The following is a 16,948-nucleotide window of genomic DNA, read 5'->3' as shown; positions in this document are numbered from 1 at the left end:
GACATTGCATCGGGAATATTTTGAGAAATTGATTAAATATTATTGATATATAGTGTATTTGATAAATAATTGATTTAAGATGTGAACTTAATAAAAAGTTATTTATTGTGTATTATTTGTAGAAGATCCAAGCAGAGAATACATCAGATATATCCTGTGATCCAAGTATTTTGTTGTTAGAGATGTTCAAAATTGTAAGCGTTCCAGAATAACAACATATTATTAAAAAATCACTTTAACACTTTTCCTCTTTTCTCGATTGATTATTAGTTTTTGTTGTACAAATAAATTATTACAACCACTGAAAACATAGTTAGTGAAAAAATTATCACATTTATTAACTGAATTAATAATTTGCAATTATAAAAATAACAGTTATCCAAGAACATTCAAAAGCCATCTCTTTAAATTAATTATGACATTTTCAAGTAGAATGACATTCTAGTAATGTTTACATATCCACATCAGTGTGAATTTTACTACACGTAATTTGCCGTGTAAAGACAGAAAAAGTAGGGATGATACACGTAAAATATTTGCGAATTATGTACCCATAGCCTTAACAAAAATGCAGATGACATAGTATACAAGCAGATTCAGAGAGTAAAATTCAGAAACGAATGGATATAAGGGTAGAGCAACTGGAAGAACTAAACATGGAAATAAATTAGGAAAACAGTAAGATAATAATAATCAATGGCAAAGAAGATAATTAAATGAAAATACAATGTAAAAACTTAGAACTCGAAGTGGTTGCTACTTACGAATACCTGGGAAGTATAATTATAATTATAACGACGTAAAAATAGACTGGGAAATAACAAATAGAGCAAAGAAATCAAAAAAGTTATACTATGCCTTAGCCCCAATATTATATTGCCTCCCAAGAGGGACAACGGGACAAGAATAAAAATATATAACACAATAGTGATACTAATTGTTCTCTATGCAAGTAAAAACTGGACAATTCTGAAAAAACATAACAGCATAATAAACGCACTGAGATGAGACACCTCAGAATTGGATGAATAGTTTATTACCTTGAATAATTCCTCGTTTGCTTAATTTTGCAGCTAACGCCGCTGGTAACGGCATTGTTTGCGATTTTCGATATATAAATACTAATACTACATGCACAGTATATTATTTGTATTAAAAAATACGTCCACAACAAACTATGTTTAACAAAATAAACAGTATGAATATTTTGCTGCAGTTTTAGGTTAGGATTAGGAAAACGTCACGGTCAACTGTCACTGTATCGAATTCTTCTTATTGTTTAGTGGATGTATATGTCTTGTACTAGGTAGGCCTAATATTATCATTTTCATATTTTGGGATTTTCATAGTTCTCAAATCAATTTAAAAAATGGTAAATAACCATATAAAATTATTTAATCGAAAATAAAAATTACTTTTATATAATTTTAATTTGATTGTTGATTTGGTCAAAGAATACATATCTCTCACAAGAACCGACACGGACGGCGATTCTTTTGTTGTTAGCATGTACTTAATTTTAGTATCCAGTTGGCAAGTGTACACGCGAGTACACTGAGAAAAGTCTCGCACATTTCTGGCGTGTATCAATAAAATTTTAGTTGCACTGAGAGAAAGGTTGCATGCAGGGCCGGCTTTTGTTGACATTCTTAATATGGTGGAATTATTTTTGATTTACAAAAGGTTGCAAATACAACACAAAGTAATGGTGAGAATTATATTGATTAAAACCATGGATAAAATACCTTTTTTTATCCTGATTTTAGCATTGAAAGACCAATAATAAAATATATTATAGTTGTTTTCACCAATTTTGAAAAAGTGTGAACAAGTTGGTGAGAATTTGAACGACTTGGTGTGACCTAATAGGCTGTCTGTCCGTCCGACCGCGAATATAACTCCTTCAGTCACTATACCAGGTAGAATGACAAATGAGGTGTCAAATGAAAGCTTATAATCCATGGATGGTACTCAAGGTGAGACATTTGACCTAGACTGTCTGTCCGTCCGACCGGAAATGTAACTCCTCCGTCACTATACCAGGTAGAATCACAAATGAGGTGTCGAATGAAAGCTCATAATACATAGATGGTACTAAAGGTGGGAAATTTGACCTAGGACTTCCGGTTTTAGAAATGCGACCGGAAGTACTCTTTTAAAGTCACCGCAATAGCACAAGTGATATATTATTCGACGCGCATTCGCAAGACGAGAACAAATATATACTTCTGGTTTCATGACTGTCTGTCCGTCCGACCGCGAATACAACTCCTCAGTTACTAATACAGATAGAATGACAAATGAGGTGTCGAATGAAAGCTTATAACCCATGGATGGTATTAAAGATGAGAAATTTGACATCGGACTTCGGTTTTAGAGTTACAACCGTAGGTACTGCTTTAAAGTCACTCAAAATATGATATGAATGTAAAACAAGATGACAAAATTAGTAAAATCGTAGATCAATCGACGCAAAGTTACACGAAGAGTTCCAATATCGACTTCCAGTTCTACTTTCGATTACTTTGGGTGAAAACCTAGGACCAATATTCTTGTTTGTCGAGGTATTTCCTAATTCATTATATTCGTTATTTCGTAAAATAATCGAAAAATAACAGCCGTTGTAACCGTCACGGAATTCAATTCTTTTTGGATGACAAATGTTCGTGATCAACAACAAGAAACTGTATGTTAAAATCGAATGTCAATATTTTCAATTTTTATTGTCTTGGAAACCAGCCAAAATATTCCGTACATTCCAGCCAAAACCAGCCAGTACATTCTTTAAAGTCGAATATCGGGGTAAATAAATAAAAAACCAATAAGTATTGTACTATTTTATTTCTATAAATATAAAGATGTAATAACTGAAAAAATATATATAGTATACAATAAAAACTAATAAGCAATCGAGAAAAGAGAAAAAGTAATTTTTTTAATTAATATATTAATTAATATATATATGGAAACGTTTTGATCATTATGGTCAGAAGCTTATATTCCATATGAAAGCAGCCTTTAGCTTTTTTTGTTGGAACGCAAGTATAATCAAGAGAATGTAAACCTATTATGAAGAGTGTATTGTCAATTATCAAGCATTAACTTGAATGTTGAAACAATTTCAAGTGATATTGGATCAAACTTTTTGAATTAGCTAAATTATATAATGTTACTCCTGAAAATCCTGAATTTCAAGTAGTCAGTCATAAATTGTTTTATATATTTGACCTAAGTTATTCTTTTATACAAACTACAGAAACAATTTAATGAAACATAGTTTATTAAATTTAATTTAGGTTTGCTGATAAAAGTGCTTTATGGAAGTTTTTGTGAGTATTGGATTCTCAACTTTTTAAACACATCACGTGGCTTGTGGAATGAACACATATAAAATATGACTTTGTGCTCTTCCTGCAGATGCATTTGGTACAGTAGAAGTCAAAGAAAGGTTAGAGAATTTGTATGATATTTTAGATTCAAATTCTTTGTGAAATCCCAATAAATACAAAATTAATTTTTTTATACGATAGTTTATAGTTCATGAAAAAGCTTAAAATAATTAATTCACATAATCAAGATATCTCAAAAAGAATTAAATTGTATAAATGTTGGAAAATAACAATTAATAGTTGTAGGCTATATAGAAAATAAGTCTATACAAAATATTATGAGCTACAAACTGATACAAAAACAAAGTACTAACGCCAAGCCAAGCCAAACAAACAACTGTGACAACAAACGCCGATCCTGTACAAGACAAATGTCACCAAAATTATTTGCTATTCATACAAATTGAGAAATGGCCGATCTGGCACATGCGCATAAAAATTTAGTTCATAGATAATCCGTTTGTGTCGGTTCTTGGGAGATATGTATTCTTTGATTTGGTATTTCCAGAAAAAACGTAGTAGTTAATTCAAATGTGATTCAAAACGCTGTGTCTAGGTACACGCTAACGTGTACGCAAATAAAAAAGTTAGGTACACGCTTAAACGTCATTAAATCAGTGATATCACTATTTAGCGTGCACTCTGACTAATTTTTTGGTAACTTTTTGGTACACGCTAATTTGAGCCGCGTGTATGCAGTGGTAAACATCTGTAAGCATCGCGAGTGTCAGAATGTGGTTACAATTTATCTAATCGCGTTTTGTTTACACTTACACTTTAATATTAATTGGTAAAGAGTTTTCTTATATTTTATTTGTTTAGTGTTTTTTTTAATTAACTATGGAATGGAGTGTGGACAATTATTTATACTAAATTTATATTCAAGGTGCAGTAGAAATAAACAAACCAGGACCCGTTAAATACTACTAGGAGCACTCTCGAATCAAAATTTACAATATATAAACTTTGGAATTCATTATTTGGGATTTACAATGTATATACATTGTAAATTTTGATTCAAGAGTGCTCCTAGTAGCATTTTACGGGTCCTTGTTTGTTTATTTCTAGTGCACCTTGAATGTAAATTTAGTATAAATAATTGTCCACACTACATAGTTAATTAAAAAACACTAAACAAATAAAAAATAAGAACACTCTACCAATTAATAAAACACTCTCTAATAAATTAAAGTATAAACAGAACGCGATTAGATAAATTGTAACCACATTCTGACACTCGAGATGCTTACAGATGTTTGCCACAGCATACACGCGGCTCAAATTAGCGTGTAGGTACCAAAAAGTTACCAAAAAATTAGTCAGAGTGCACGCTAAATAGTGATATCACTGATTTGATGACGTTTAGCGTGTACCTAACTTTTTTATTTACGTACACGCTAGCGTGTACCTAGACACAGCGTATTCAAAATAGTTTTTGACTCGGTCTATGACGACTTTCAGTTGTCAGTTGTCAATGAATAGTGTTTTGTGATCAGTTGTTGATTAATAACATGTAAATATTGTTGAAAGCAATAATTAGTCTAGTTTACAAAAGGTAAAGAATAATGTTTATTAAAATGAAGTACAATTTTAAATAACTTCAATTTACAATGTTATAGTTAAGGATCTATATAAATTAAAACTTTTATTTAGAGGTTATGTAAACAATGCTCTCCTAAAAAACAGTTAGAATAAGTAAAATATCGCTTTTGTTACTAGTGTAGAACGTTATAATTAAGAAACTTTTACTACTTTTCCCACTATTCATATATAATACACATCTAACGCTAACTAGATACCTACCAACTCACCTCATTATTATTCTGCTAACTGTAAATATTTTCGGCTTTATAATGCCTTATCTGCCTTCTGACGTAGGCATTCTCGAAAAAAAGAGGCTATGAGCTGTGTTTTCGTATTTGTTATGGTTAGACCAAGGATCTTCTCTTGTGTAGCCACCAAATCTGTTCATACATATTTTTAGGGTCACAGATTATTTTAAATTATAACTGCATAATTCCAGACCTACAGAGCCATTATGAAAAAAGCGTTTCATCCTGTACATCAAACTAATCCACATTACCATTAAGTATATTAAAGCTGCGTAGATAATTAGCAAGTGACGAAAGTCATAAGTTTTGTTTTTATTTATTGATATTCTTATGCTCTTATTATGTAAAACTGTCATATTGTAATTATTTATTTACTGATTTATATTTTTTAACACTTATATTTAAACAAAAACACTTAATTTATATTTTTTTGTTACACACACTACACACTTATTTTAATTTATTAAAAATCGCATTTACAATAAGAACTTAAGTTAGTTACATTTCAAATTCCGTGCCTGTAACATTGACTTTAAAATTACAACTGAGCTGTAAAGCCCAAACAATTTAACTTATATGCTAAGAGCCCATGTTCTCCAATATTCTAGACCGGACCTGGAATAAAAAGAATGAAACGTAATAAATAGAACTAGACATTCTAGAGTCTTGCATCTAAAAAGGGATTGAAACTTGTTCTCCGCTTGTTCTGTCCATGTCTTGAAGATTCAGTGGTCGCTAGATAGGTCAGGACCTGCTATCTGTTGAAAACTCAGTTTTTTTGTGTACAGTAGAAACTCTTTGTTCGTGGGGTATATGTTACGAAAATACTCTTCAAAATACAGAAACGGTGAATATGAAATGGCATTTTATATTGGGTTGTAGGGGTTACGTAGGCGATGAAATAAAAAAGCAAATACATAAAAAATCAGTTTTTAACTGAAGTTTTTGACCATACATATTATTGATTTTGTTCTGAAGCTATTTCCTTGTGGCATTTTTATAATCAACTATTTTCAATGGGAAATAAGCCACAATTTTACCAAAAAAATTATTTTATTAATATTTTGACGCCCAAGTCGGGTGTCGTCAAAATACAAAATAAAATTGTGGCTTATTCCCCATTGAAAATAGTTGATTATATTATTGATTAATTATACAGGGTGTCCCGAAAAGATTGGTCATAAATTATACCACAGATTCTGGGGTCAAAGTCAAAAATAGGTTGATTGAATCTAACGTACCTTAGTACAAATGTGCACATAAAAAAAGTTACAGCCCTTTGAAGTTACAAAATGAAAATCAATTTTTTCTAATATATTGAAAACTAATTCAGATTTTTTATTGAAAATGGACATGTAGCATTCTTATGGCAGAAACATCTTAAAAAAATTATAGTGAAATTTGTGCACCCCATAAAAATTGTATGGGGGTTTTGTTCCCTTAAACCCCCCTAAACTTTTGTGTATGTTCCTATTAAATTATTATTGTAGTACTATTAGTTAAATAAAATGTTTTTAAGACTTTTTTGCCTCTTCTTACTTTCTCAAAAAGCCAGCTTTTATGGAGCTATTTTGAATATTTGTCAAATCCACCACATATTTGTATATGGTTAAGTATGATTATTGTGACCTGGTAATAATATGAAAATTTCTTTATAATTTACATTTTTAGGTATATTTTGAACCATATTGAGAGAAGAGTCAAGAAGCCACATCTCGATAAAAAGTGCCTTATCGAAAAAATACTAAGAGGCAAAAAAGTTTTAAAAACATTGTGTTTAACTAATGGTACCACAATAATAATTTAATTGGAACATACAAAAAGTTTGGGGGGTTAAGGAAACAAAACCCCATAAAATTTGTATGGGGTGTACAAATTTCATTGTTGTTTTTTTTAAGATGTTCCTGCCATAAGAATGCCACATGTGCATTTTCCATAAAAAATCTCTAAGAATTTTCGATATATCGTCCCTACCATTTCCAACTGTTGAAGTGAAAAATCGACTTTTTTCATATTCAATACCTTGTCCTCGCATTATACGTAATACATCTTATGGCAAATTCTCGTTATTGTAGCTTGATTAGGAGCATGGGAAATATGCTGTTTAAACTATCGAATATGAATATTTTTCCATTTGGTTGACTGCAAACTGACGAAAATGGTATATTCGATACTTTTTTTTGTATAAATATAACTAAAGGTATATTTGTACAACGCTAGTTTGTGTTGTAATTTATAACAGTTATTCAATAATAAAAATCTGTAAACTGTCGAATATGCCAAACTGCTGAGAAGAACAAAATGCATGTGTTTACAATTTGTGCGAATCTTGTTTCAGTATCGCTTCCAAGAAATTCTTGTGAGGCAGTTTATAATTTCATTTTAACGGATTTTCATTATTTGGTTATATGTACAGTTATTCGCTATTATACATTCACTACTTTGAAACATTGGACCGAAACAAATCTTTGATTAATACAAAAAGTAAAATAACGAATGTGATTTTTTGGAAAGAAAAAAATGATAACCAGTTCAAATTTGTTGTCAATCTAACAAGGATTAAACATTACATATAAAAAATATAAAAATTTTCCCAATTCTCAATGCACTGATTTAGGAGTCTCTAATTGCTCTCCTGAAACGTACCACTTTTCACATTCGATAGTTGGAAATGGCAGGGACGATATGAAAAAAAATCGATTTTCATTTTATAATTTCAAAGGGCTGTAACTTTTTTTGTGTACACCATTGCATGTAGGTAAGTTCAATAGTAGGTTCAATCAACCTATTTTTGACCCCAAAATCTGTGGTATCATTTATGACCAATCTTTTCGGGACACCCTGTATATTATCTTCAGGTTTAGGCAATAGTTTAAAGAATTTGGTATTTTCTTTTGCTTGGCAGTTTTTAATAAATCCTTTAATCCAGACTGATGTTCAGTAGCAGCATTAACAATTGGACATGCATAACTCGACCAAGCGCCAAAACATAGTTTTGAGATAAATGGCTTCAAAGTTTTTCGTTTCTTAAAAATGCATTTATTAACATAATTGCACAAAATTTTAACAGAAGAATGATCACCTATAACTCTTTTTGGTTGCAAAGTTTCAATATAATCGCACCTACCATATTCTAGAAAAAAAAATAAAATGTCGCTTGGTCTACTTACGCTTTAAATATATTTTAGGAAGTTTAGCTGTTATACATTACTAGACCATCTACCGTTTATGTCATTTGGTCTATTAATGCAAAACAAAATATTGCGATATGCCTCTTGCAATCACTAAATGAATAAACTAGTATTTTTTTAATTAAATGTTAAACGTGTATTGCTACAACATAATCAATTAAATTATCATTAAATATATTTTTTGCATTTTATTGCTCTAAATTTATTTTACCATTCAATAGCGTTAATTCCAATACGGTTAAAATTATATCAATAAAAAATTCGAGTATACAGAGTTTTTAAACAAGGAAAACTAAAGAAACCAATTTTAAATAAAAAAAATTTAATCTACACATTAGAAAGAATCATTACATAAAAAAACCAAGAAAAATGTACAGTGTGTTAGATTGTTAACTTGATTGGTCATCTATTGGAAAATAAAGTTCACCATTAAATCCTTCAATGTCATCTTCCACATTATTGTTACTAAACAAGGAGTTATACACTGGTTTTGCATCCAATGGTATAAATTGCAGCAAAGACCTTTTTTTATTGCCAAGACTGTGTTGTCATTGTAAAATGATATTTATTTATCTATTAACTTGCAGTAGGGACCATTGAGAATGCATAAATTGAATTTTGTCGAATTGTTAAAAATCTGTTGTTATTCAAAGCCTTAGTGTACTAAACAGTGGTACATAGATACCTTTTTTTATTGCTCAGACAGTGTTAAGACATTGTAAAATGAGATTTATTTTTTAATAACTTGCAGTTCCAACCATTGACAATTGATATGAATTGAATTTTGTAGAATTTTCAGTATTTTGTTTTTATACAAAGCTGAATAGTGTTTTTTATTCTTAGAACTATTTTATGTCTTATATATAAAGATTTTATATAGATTATTTGTGTTTTTCAATTTATTATACATAAACACAACATTTTCACTTTAAAAAAATTCGATCATTTTTTAATCTAAACTTCAAAATTAATGTGTACATTAAGGGGTACAAAAATGTTATTCTGGCCAAACGCTTAGTTTAGCATAACCAGACCAAAGACGCTTAGTCGGCGATTAGTCTACTATTGCGAAACTAAGAATGGCCGTTATGGATATAGTCTTGTTATGCAAAACTAAAAACCCTTAATAGACAGAATGTCGCTTGGTTTAATTTTGTTTTCTTAATAACCGTTAACGTGACAATAACAGGGAGTTTTTCCAAGATAGTTTTAGCTATGTGTCACCAGAATCCGCTGTTATCTCGATTTTAAAGAAATGGCGCTTGGTCGAGTTATGCATAATGCCGTCCAATTATTTGCCTCTTAAAAATAAGATGTTGTTCCATAGATGGATCAGTTTTCATAAAGCTGTCACAAAGCTCATTTGCCATTCTTTGCTTTCACTAAGACTTTTGAAACGTTACGTCTCCAGTACTTTTTGAAGCCTCTTCTTCAGCCTCTTAGAGGCTTCCTTTAATATATTGTTGTCATGAATGTGAAGAGAGCTAACCCACATTTTCTCAAAAATGAGTTAACTGCAGCATCGCAATCGGAAAAAAAGGTTCCATGTTTTGGAAATGTTCCATTTTGAATGAAACAACAGATTCACTTTTCTTCACTACAACATGGAACCTTTCTTTCTGATTGCGATGCTGCAGTTAACTCATTTTTGAGAAAATGTGGGTTAGCTCTCTTCCCATCCACGATGACGATGTAATAATTAAAGTTAATAATGTAATGATACAAGTTTAGCTAATTTTATCTGAATCTATTGATTAAGTCTGTAGGCTTAAAACACTTTAGTTGACACACTTCGTTGTTGACATTAAACAGTTCGCACACTAAGTCATTAGAGTGAACACTAGTTTTGTTTTTGTATTTTTCACTGTACTTTGTGGCTTCAGTTTTTATGGATTCAACTTGGAGGTCTTTTTCTATTACGTTGTCAGAAACATACCACTGAGCATTGGTTATAATTCTAAGAACTTTGTTATAGAATCTTTGTACGAATTCTAAGTTTGAGTTGCTAACAGAACCCCATAATTAAATGCCATACGTCCATATTGGCTTGACTACGGCTTTATATATTAAGATCTTATTTGTTAGATTTAATTGTGATTTCCTGCCAATACGCCAGTAAAGTGGTCTTAGTTTGAGACCCAGTTCTTTTCGTTTTGTAAACATATGTGTTCTCGACGTTAACCTTTTGTCAAGATGTAAACTTAAATAATATTTGACTTCGTTTCTGTAAGTAATCATTTGATTATTTAGTAACACTGTTGGACATATACCTCCTTTTAGAGTAAAGGTAACAGGTAACATGGATTGATTTGGTCTTATTAACTCATTTTTTCCATTGTTTTAACCATGCTTGGATATTATTGAGGCTGGCTTGTAAGTTTCTTGAGGCAATTACTGGATCATGATGTGAGGCGAGTATTGCAGTGTCATCTGCCAAGGTTGCTGTTATTGTAGTTCTTGAGGTTGGTAGATTTGCAGTAAAAAGCTAGTACAGCATTGGTCCTAATACGCTGCCTTGCGGTACTCCTGATTTTATTTGGCATAATTCTGAATATTCTGAATGGTATTTAACTGAAAAGAATCTGTCAGATAGGTAAGATTTTAGAAGTTCATAATACAGATGAGGCAATAGGATTTTCAGTTTATAGAGTAGACCTTTGTGCCAGACTTTATCGAATGCTTGGCTTATATCAAGAATCGCTGTTAAGCAATATCGCTTATTTTCAAGGTTGTTGCTGTTATGTTTTACTAATCTATGGACTTACTCTATGCTTAGACTTACTCTTACTGAGTAGAGAGCTGTAGAAGAGTTTGCTATGGAACTCTAAGGACCTCATTGCCTTCCTTATGTATGAACAGAAAACAAAAAAAGTTTTGACTGGCTAAATGACACCCAAGTCTATGCCATAAAAAAAAACTCTATGCTTCCATGTTCTTCAATCCTGTGAAATTCCTTTTATTAAATCACAATCGAAAATCGTTTTGTACTAAAATCTTCGTTAACGGGATTTACTTACTGAAATGCATTTTCATTGGATTCTGTGCTTTTGCCTGTATCATAATATACATATGTATAATGATTTGATGGGGGGTAATTGATTTTGTAAATTACTCCAAGAAATAATTATTGTTCAGTTTACCTCTTTTATAGTGTCATTTATTTGTAGGTGCATATATTCTCCTAATATCACCAGATCATGTTGTTTCACATCCACTGTACCTATAATAACGATACATAAAATACTATTTTATTTGGGAATAATGCCAAAATTTAAATTTAAAATTAAATTTATTTGACGTTTCAACTTCTGCTTTGGAAATCAATATCAAAATATAAAACATTAATCTAATTTAATTACAAATAAATTAATTTATTAGTAATAAAATTTTATTCCTTAATAAACGAATTAAAATTAATTTTAGATAAAAGAAGAATATTAATGTTCCAAAAATGCCTGGACCAGTCAGACCTAAGGGCTCAAATACAGGCAGTAGGGCTCAATCGGTAGCCCCAATGTCCGAGAGGCAACAGATGGCGCTGCTGATGCAGATGACTTCAGGCAATGAGTTGGGGTCAAGAAGTCCCAGTTCGAGTTCTTCACGAACGAGAGAAAGGAACGAAAGAGGTGAAACTCCATTGCATTTAGCAGCTATTAAGGGTGATGTTGATCAAGTTTGCAAATTGCTTGCACAACACACTGATCCTAATGTAGCTGATTTTGCTGGTAATTTTCAGTTTAATAATTACTTATACATTGTAAGATGCTAAATGCAGCAAGCTAATATACTAGTTTCTGCAGTGATGGCTTTATTTTAAAATGTAGAATAAAATGGTTTTTGGTAAAGACTACGAAAACTTCCCATGAATTTTGTCACACAGAACTTCCAATTGATTTTTTACCCTTTCATTAAACTCTCATACATAAATGATCAAAAATTTATAACCATCATAATTCCGGTCACCTACGTGTCGGAGTGGTTAAAATGCCCAACATGTTTGTCGGACAAAAAATTTTTCATAATATAACGTTAGCTATTAAATAAATTTAAAAAGATCCTGCTAGTTTTCACAATCATAAACTTGTCAGGATGACATGTTTATCATGTATCATGTTCCACAATTAAAGATTGCCCTTTTCCAGTGTTCCCATACATCAAAGTTGTCCAACTCGACACCGTTAGCTATGAACAAATTTTCAGCTTGGTATTAATAATCTTTTATTTGGTACACGGGATCCAGGACTATTAGGTTAAAAAATTACATTAGAGTGAGTGTTAGGTAGATTTTTCTTTGTGCAGAGCGCAGGTCATTAAATTTAAAATTGTGTTTTGAGTACTGTTTCCTACGTGGAAATCCAAGCGTTAATATAAAGTCTATCTCACAATTTATGTGGATTTATGTGATTTTCCCATTAGTGAAGCCGATATGTGAAACAATTGTGCGTTTAATGATAGAAGTATATAATTTGGACCACATATACTGCATATATAAAGGTTCAAATTTAGATATGAGGCCATCTCAGATTTTGCCTTTTACAAAAATGGCGGGGATTCAAGATGGCGACTATACATTGTGATTAATAGCATGATAACTTTTGAACGAGACTTCAGATTTCAACCAAATTTGGTATATAGGTTCTTTTTTTGATGTATAAGATCGAGGTCTTGAACCGGAAGAATTGGTTTACCAGAAGTTGTGTTTTTCCTGGTTTTTATGTAAAAATATGCTGTTTTTTCTTCTATTTTTTCACCCTGTATGTATTAATTTTTCAAAAAGCTAATACCACCATTGCAAATACCGTAAAAATGTGCTTTTAATGGTAGAAGCATATAATTTGGACCACATATACTACACATATAAAGGTTCAAATTTAGATACGAGGCCATCTCAGTTTTTGTTCTTTTTACAAAAATGGCGGGCATTCAAAATGGCGACTATACATATGTGACTAATAGCACGATAACTTTTGAACGAAACGTCAGATTTCAACCAAATTTGGTATATAGGTTTTTTTTTATGAATAATATCGAGGTCTTGAACCGGAAGAATTGGTTTACCAGAATTTGTGTTTTTACTGTTTTTTTTTTATGTAATAATATGTTGTTTCTTTTGCAATTCTTTCACCCTGTATATATAAATTTTTCAAAAAGGTAATAACGCCATTGAAAAGAGTAAAATATTTAATATATATTTTAGGAAATATTTTGTACTTGTCAGTTGTGTTAATTACCATTTAATAAATGCATAATGTATGTTCACATGTACCTATGGGCGGCAGATTCATTTTGAATGCCCGCCATTTTTGTAAAAGACTAAATCTGAGATGGCCTCATATCTAAATTTGAATCTTTGTATGTGTAGTATATGTGGTCCAAATTATATGCTTCTACCATTAAATGCACAATAATTCTTATATTATTATTTGCACGAATCTGCCGCACATAGGTACCTACATGTGAAGATACGTTATGCATGTATTAAATGGTAATTAATATAACTAAAGAGTTAAAAAAATTTCCTAAAAAATATATTTACGCTCTTTTCAACGCCGGTATCACCTTTTTGAAAAATTAATATATACAGGGTGAAAGAATTGAAAAAGAAACAACATATTTTTACATAAAAAAAAAACAGTAAAAACACAAATTCTGGTAAACCGATTCTTCCGGTTTAAGACCTCGATATTATTCATCCAAAAAAGCACCTATATACCAAATTTGGTTGAAATCTGACATCTCGTTCAAAAGTTATCATGCTATTAGTCTCATATGTATAGTCGCCATTTTGAATGTCCGTGTAAAAGGAAGAAAAACCGAGATGGCCTCGTATCTAAATTTAAACCTCTATATGTGTAGTATATGTGGTCCAAATTATGTGCTTCTACCATTAAATGTACAATAATTCTTATAATATTTGCACGAATCTGCCGCATATAGGTACATGTGAAGATACGTTTTACACTTAATAAATGGTAATTAACATAACTAAAAAGTTAAAAATATTTCTAAAAAAATATTTTTACGCTCTTTTTAATGTCCGTATTAACTATTTCAAAAATTAATACATACAGGATGAAATAATTGAAAAAAAAAACAACATATTTTTACATAAAAACCAGGAAAAACGTTGTTGAGCTGCCCCCCCCCCCCCACTTGCAAAAATCAAAAAACAAATAGCCCTGATTTATGAGCTATTTATGAGCTTTCATATTCCGCAAAATAAAAATTTTGAGCTCGTTCCACAGGAATTTAATACCTTAGAGGGGGGGGGGCTGAGTCAGCCCCCCCACTACTTAACTATAGGAATATTGAATCGGTTTTTGCGGCAGAATTACGAGCTATTTATGAGCTCTTGAAATTGTATAGTTTCGATTTTTGAGCTCATCCCCTTCACCCCCAAAAAACCCTTTAATTGATTTAACTTAGAGAAAAATGCTGAGAAAACTTAAAATATATCGTATTGCGGATATAATTCCTATAGCTTATATACTCTAAGAATAAACTATTAAATCACGTGCATTTCGATTATTGAGCTACAACCCCTTCGCAAGAAAACCACCCTATCTTCCCGGCTTAAGAGAAAGTTGTACTTAAAATGCATTAAATTAATTATTTGGCGACTACATATCATTTAATAATTTATAAGCTTCTAAATTACGCGCATTTAGATCAGTAAATTGCAATTTATTTTGTATAGTGCAGTCACTGAAGGTAAAAATCAACGATTACCTTCAATTTCGGTGAATCTTCATCGATTTTCACGAAAATTGGTCAGTGGTTAGAGGATACGTCAAGAAACAAAGGTGACATGGTACCACCTTGCGCCTTTACCCTGAGGGTGGATACCGCCCCTTCTCGGGGGTGAAAATTATTTTATAAAAAATAACTGCACAAATCAATAAAAGAACAAATTAAAAGCTAAATTTATTATAGAAAGTTATTAAAATAAGTCAATACTTTTTAAGTTATTAAAGATCAAAGATTTTAATTATTCGTGAAAAAAATGCATGTTTTGAAGCGGTTTTTCGTAAATCACTGAAAAACTGTAAGTTTTTACAAAAAAGTTAATAGTAGTTTAATTCGTATAGCTTATATTCTAAAAATAAACTCTTAAATCACGCGCCTTTCGATTATAGAGCTACAACCCCTTCGCAAGAAAATCATCCCATATTCCCGGCTTAAGAGAGAGTTGTACTTAAAATAATTTAAATTAATTATTTGGCGACTACATATCGTTTAATAATTTATGAGCTCGCAAAATATACGCATTTCAATTATTGAATTGCCATTTTCTTTCTATAGTGCAGTCACTGACACTTCAATTGACAATAACAAGTTGCGGTTTTAGCCTGGGGTATATGTCACCCCTTCTCGGGGGTGAAAATTACGTTATTAAAAATAACCCCACAAATCGAGAGAGGGACAAATTGTAAGCTAAATTTGTTAGATAATGTGATTAAAATAAATCAATACTTTTTGAGTTATTAAAGATCAAATATTTTAATTTTTGTGAAAGAAAATGCATGCTTTAAAGCGATTTTTCATAAATAACTCAAAAACTGTAAGTTTTTGCAAAAACGTTTTCATCACTAAAATTGAAGCTAATAAAAAATATACTAAATTGCTTACTTGAAAAACCCTTTAATGTTAATTTAAAGTAAGTTATCGGTAATTAAATGTATATTTTTTTCTGCGACTGTTCAAATCTAAGGATTCAAGCTTAAATAACGGGAAAGAGATGCATTTTATAACACTTAGGTACTAAATACTTGTCAAAGTACTTAGAAATACCTATCAAAAATGAGCTCCAGAAAAAGTTGATAGCATCAAAATCCGCTCACCAATTTTCGTGAAAATGAATGGAGATTTACCGAAATTGAAGGTCATAGTTGATTTTTACCTTCATTGACTGCACTATAGAAAGAAACTGGCAATTCAATAATTGAGATGCGCATATTTTGCGAGCTCATAAATTATTAAACGATATCTAGTCGCCAATTAATTAATTTAAATTATTTTAAGTACAACTCTCTCTTAAGCCGGGGAATATGGGATGGTTTTCTTGCGAAGGGGTTGTAGCTCAATAATCGAAAGTCGCGTGATTTAAGAGTTTATTCTTAGAATATAAGCTATACGAATTAAACTACTATTAACTTTTTTGTAAAAACTTACAGTTTTTCAGTGATTTACGAAAAACCGCTTCAAAAAATGCATATTTTTCACGAATAATTAAAAATTTTGATCTTTAATAACTTAAAAAGTATTGACTTATTTTAATAACTTTATATAATAAATTTTGCTTATAATTTGTTCTTTTATAGATTTGTGCAGTTATTTTTTATAAAATAATTTCCATCCCGAGAAGGGGCGGTATCCACCCTCAGGGTAAAGGCGCAAGGTGGTACCATGTCACCTTTGTTTCTTGAGGTATCCTCTAACCACTGACCAATTTTCGTGAAAATCGATGAAGGTTCACCGAAATTGAAGGTAATCGTTGATTTTTACCTTCAGTGACTGCACTATACAAAATAAATTG

The 16,948-nt window shown here is 31.0% G+C and overlaps 2 protein-coding genes across 3 annotated transcripts in view; one reads left to right on the top strand and one right to left on the bottom strand.

The window, feature by feature from the left end:
• Window positions 1-1,243, bottom strand: part of LOC126887176 (polyglutamine-binding protein 1-like) — a 32,100-nt gene extending 30,857 nt beyond the window's left edge. The window contains exon 1 of the mRNA XM_050654562.1: window positions 1,041-1,243. Coding sequence (XP_050510519.1) covers window positions 1,041-1,095 — 55 coding nt within the window. The 5' untranslated portion in view covers window positions 1,096-1,243. The remainder of the gene's footprint in view (window positions 1-1,040) is intronic.
• A 3,582-nt stretch (window positions 1,244-4,825) lies between these two features.
• The window catches only part of LOC126887175 (ankyrin repeat domain-containing protein 12), a 191,314-nt gene continuing 179,191 nt past the window's right edge, over window positions 4,826-16,948 (top strand). The window contains exons 1-2 of one of the 2 annotated variants that reach the window (XM_050654560.1): window positions 4,826-4,944; window positions 11,836-12,038. In XM_050654560.1, the coding sequence (XP_050510517.1) occupies window positions 11,864-12,038 (175 nt within the window). In that variant the 5' untranslated portion in view covers window positions 4,826-4,944; window positions 11,836-11,863. Of the gene's footprint in view, window positions 4,945-11,835; window positions 12,138-16,948 lie in introns of both variants that reach the window. The other variant, XM_050654559.1, reaches the window with a different exon arrangement.

This window comes from Diabrotica virgifera, chromosome 6 (genome assembly GCF_917563875.1).
Source record: "Diabrotica virgifera virgifera chromosome 6, PGI_DIABVI_V3a".
Taxonomy (NCBI): Eukaryota; Metazoa; Arthropoda; class Insecta; order Coleoptera; family Chrysomelidae; genus Diabrotica; species Diabrotica virgifera.
The sequence above is the reverse complement of the archived record's forward strand: the minus strand, read 5'-3'. Positions and strand labels throughout refer to the sequence as shown.